Source organism: Ictidomys tridecemlineatus, chromosome 4, assembly GCF_052094955.1.
Source record: "Ictidomys tridecemlineatus isolate mIctTri1 chromosome 4, mIctTri1.hap1, whole genome shotgun sequence".
NCBI lineage: Eukaryota > Metazoa > Chordata > Mammalia > Rodentia > Sciuridae > Ictidomys > Ictidomys tridecemlineatus.
Window position 1 is genome coordinate 58,450,056 of NC_135480.1, and position 2,907 is coordinate 58,452,962.

At 42.0% G+C, this 2,907-nt stretch overlaps 1 protein-coding gene across 1 annotated transcript; it reads left to right on the top strand.

Annotated features, from left to right (window-relative positions):
- The first annotated feature begins 437 nt into the window (after positions 1-437).
- LOC101970629 (olfactory receptor 51I2) lies at positions 438-1,382 on the top strand. The gene has a single exon (XM_005342484.2). It carries the CDS (start codon positions 438-440, stop codon positions 1,380-1,382), a length of 945 nt encoding a protein of 314 aa, XP_005342541.2.
- Positions 1,383-2,907: the final 1,525 nt, after the last annotated feature.

Sequence of the window (2,907 nt, forward strand, 5' to 3'; positions counted from 1 at the left end):
GAGAGGAGAAGCAGCTGAGAAGACGGAAGAAAGAGCACGAATCATTAGCTGCAGATTATTGAGGCATTGTGCCTCATTTACTGAAGAAGCTGATAGCTAGGAATAAGTACAAAGAAAAAGTCATTCTTCATAAGTGGGGAAACATTAGATCCTCTGACAAATGCAGGGAGAAAAGAGGAGAATATAGAAAAAGGAGACTAAGGATTTCTTGGAGAACAAGCTGGAGCCCATGACAGATATAGGGATCCTGCAGACAGTGGAGGGTCTGAAATGTAATCTCCTTCTTTCTGGCATCCCCATGGTCTATGGTATTGGAAGCTACATGTCACTGTCCCTCATTTTCCCAAGACACTAGCTGATTCTAATCGTTACTTTTTCCTCCATGTGTCCTCAATTCACTATGGTTGTATTTCCCTCAAAGGCGTTCAGAAACTACGATGAGAAGTTTGGGGACTAACCTCTCAAGTACCACCAGCTTCACACTCATGGGCTTCCCAGAGTTGGAAAGCCTGGAGCACTGGCTGGCCGCCCTCCTCCTGCTGCTTTATGCTGTCTCCATCCTAGGAAACTCCCTGATTCTCTTCATCATCAAGGAGGAGCAGAGCTTGCACCAGCCAATGTACTACTTCCTGTCCCTTCTGTCTGTCACTGACCTGGGGGCGTCCTTTTCTACACTGCCCACTGTCCTGGCTTCTATGTGTTTTCATGCTCCAGAGACTGCTTTTGATGCCTGCCTGGCCCAAATGTTCTTCATCCATTTTTTCTCCTGGACAGAATCTGGGATCCTGTTGGCCATGAGTTTTGACCGCTATGTGGCCATCTGTAACCCTTTGCGCTATTCTTCAGTGCTCACTGATGTCCATGTAGCCCGCATGGGAATATCCATTATCATCCGCAGCTTTTGCATGGTCTTTCCACTTCCTTTCCTCCTGAAGAGGCTGCCCTTCTGTAAGGTCAATATTCTGATCCATTCGTACTGTTTGCACCCTGACATGATCCGCCTGCCCTGTGGAGATACCACCATCAACAGCATGTATGGCCTGTTCATTGTCATCTCTGCCTTTGGTGTAGATTCAGTGCTCATCCTCCTCTCCTATGTGCTCATTTTGCGCTCTGTGCTGGTCATTGCCTCCAAGGAAGAGAGGCTCAAGACACTTAACACATGTGTATCACATATCTGTGCTGTGCTCATCTTCTATGTGCCCATGGTTAGTGTATCAATGGTCCATCGATTTGGGAAGCATGCCCCTGAGTATGTGCACAAGTTCATGTCCTTGGTCTATCTCTTTGTGCCTCCAATGCTCAACCCAATTATCTATTCCATCAAGACTAAGGAGATTCGTAAGAGACTACACAAGATGTTTTTTGTACCCAAGCTCTGATTAAGGGGAAAGGTTCTGGAAAATCACGCATGTTAGAGATTCTTGCTATTGCTACTGTTTGAGTTCATCAGGCTAATTCTTTGGAGTTTTTCAATCTCCTTCTAAACATGGAATGACAATTTTGTTCCTGGCTGTTGTTACCGGTTGTAGTTTAAATACAGTCTATAATATCAGGCTGCCCTAGGATGGAAAAAGTATCCTAAGTTGCCACAAATACTTTTTCTTGAGATTCAACAGGAAGAGGGTTTTAAATTAGATCCTTAGTTTTAATATCTTAGTAACCCTATGCTTTCAATTAAATCTAAAAAAATAATGTATGCATATAAACCATGTTATAATTGGGGACTATGTGATTTGAGATCATATGTTTCACCCACAAATTGTTAAGAGAATAATAGTTTTGAATATCTTTAAACTTAAAATTATAGATATAAATGACTTTTTTAAAAACCAAGCTTACGATTTTGAAATATGAGTACTCATATATCCATTAAAATGCAGCACACATTCTTGTCACAATTACCATGTAACATAAGCCACATGAAACCTGACATTTAGAAGTTTTAAACAATGAGAAATATCTTAGGATAAAGGCATATGCTCTCATCCTCGAATGAGCAGAGAGACAATTCAGCTTTCCCTGAGGAGCTACCTGGCACACTAAACGGAAAGCAACAGATGTTGGTGATCAGTGGAGGACAAGTCCCTAGTAGCAGTGCAGCTTGGCTTCACAGTCTTCTGGAACATGGGCTTCCTTCCTAGGTTGAGCAACCCAGCCCAGAGATTTCAGCACATCCTGGGACAGAGAGGGGAGAAGTTGAAGGATGTCAGGAAATTCACAAAGAGCAGCTGTGGAAAGGGAAGAATTGTCTGAAATCCATGCTAATGAAACAGCCCACACCACACAGGCATGTGGACCCTTGGAAGAAGTGAGCTAGTGCTATGGTGGGGTGTTCACGGGGTAGTAGACAGACCATGGCAAAACTCAACTCTGAGGGACAATTAGAAAAAGCAGAGTTTAGGCAAAAATTCAATCTTTAAATCAACATCTCTCTCTCTCTCTCTTTTAACTGAATTATTTATTCTAATTTGTTATACATGATGGCAGAATGCAATTCATTTCATATTACACACAGAGAGCACAATTTTTCAATTCACTGATTTTCACACCATTCGTGTCTTCATACATGTACTTAGGGTAATGATGTCTAACTCATCCCACCATCATTCCTACCCCCTTACCCCCTCCCTCCCCCTCCCTCCCTTTTGCCCTATCTTAAAGTTCCTTCATTCCTTCCAAGCTCCCTACCCCATCGCCATTATGAGTCAGCATCCTCATATCAAAGAAAACATTCAGCCTTTGTTTTTTTTTTTTTTTTTTTGCATTGGCTTGCTTCATTTAGCTCTATATTCTCCATGAATGGCCATTTACCTGAAAATGCCATGATTTTATTCTCTTTTAATGCTAGTAATGTTCCATTGCATATATATACCAAAGTTTCCCTATTCATTCATCTACTGAAGG

Excerpts from the sequence above, each read along its gene's own strand:
- LOC101970629 (XM_005342484.2), top strand. The coding sequence starts at position 438 with ATGAGAAGTTTGGGGACTAACCTCTCAAGTACCACCAGCTTCACACTC.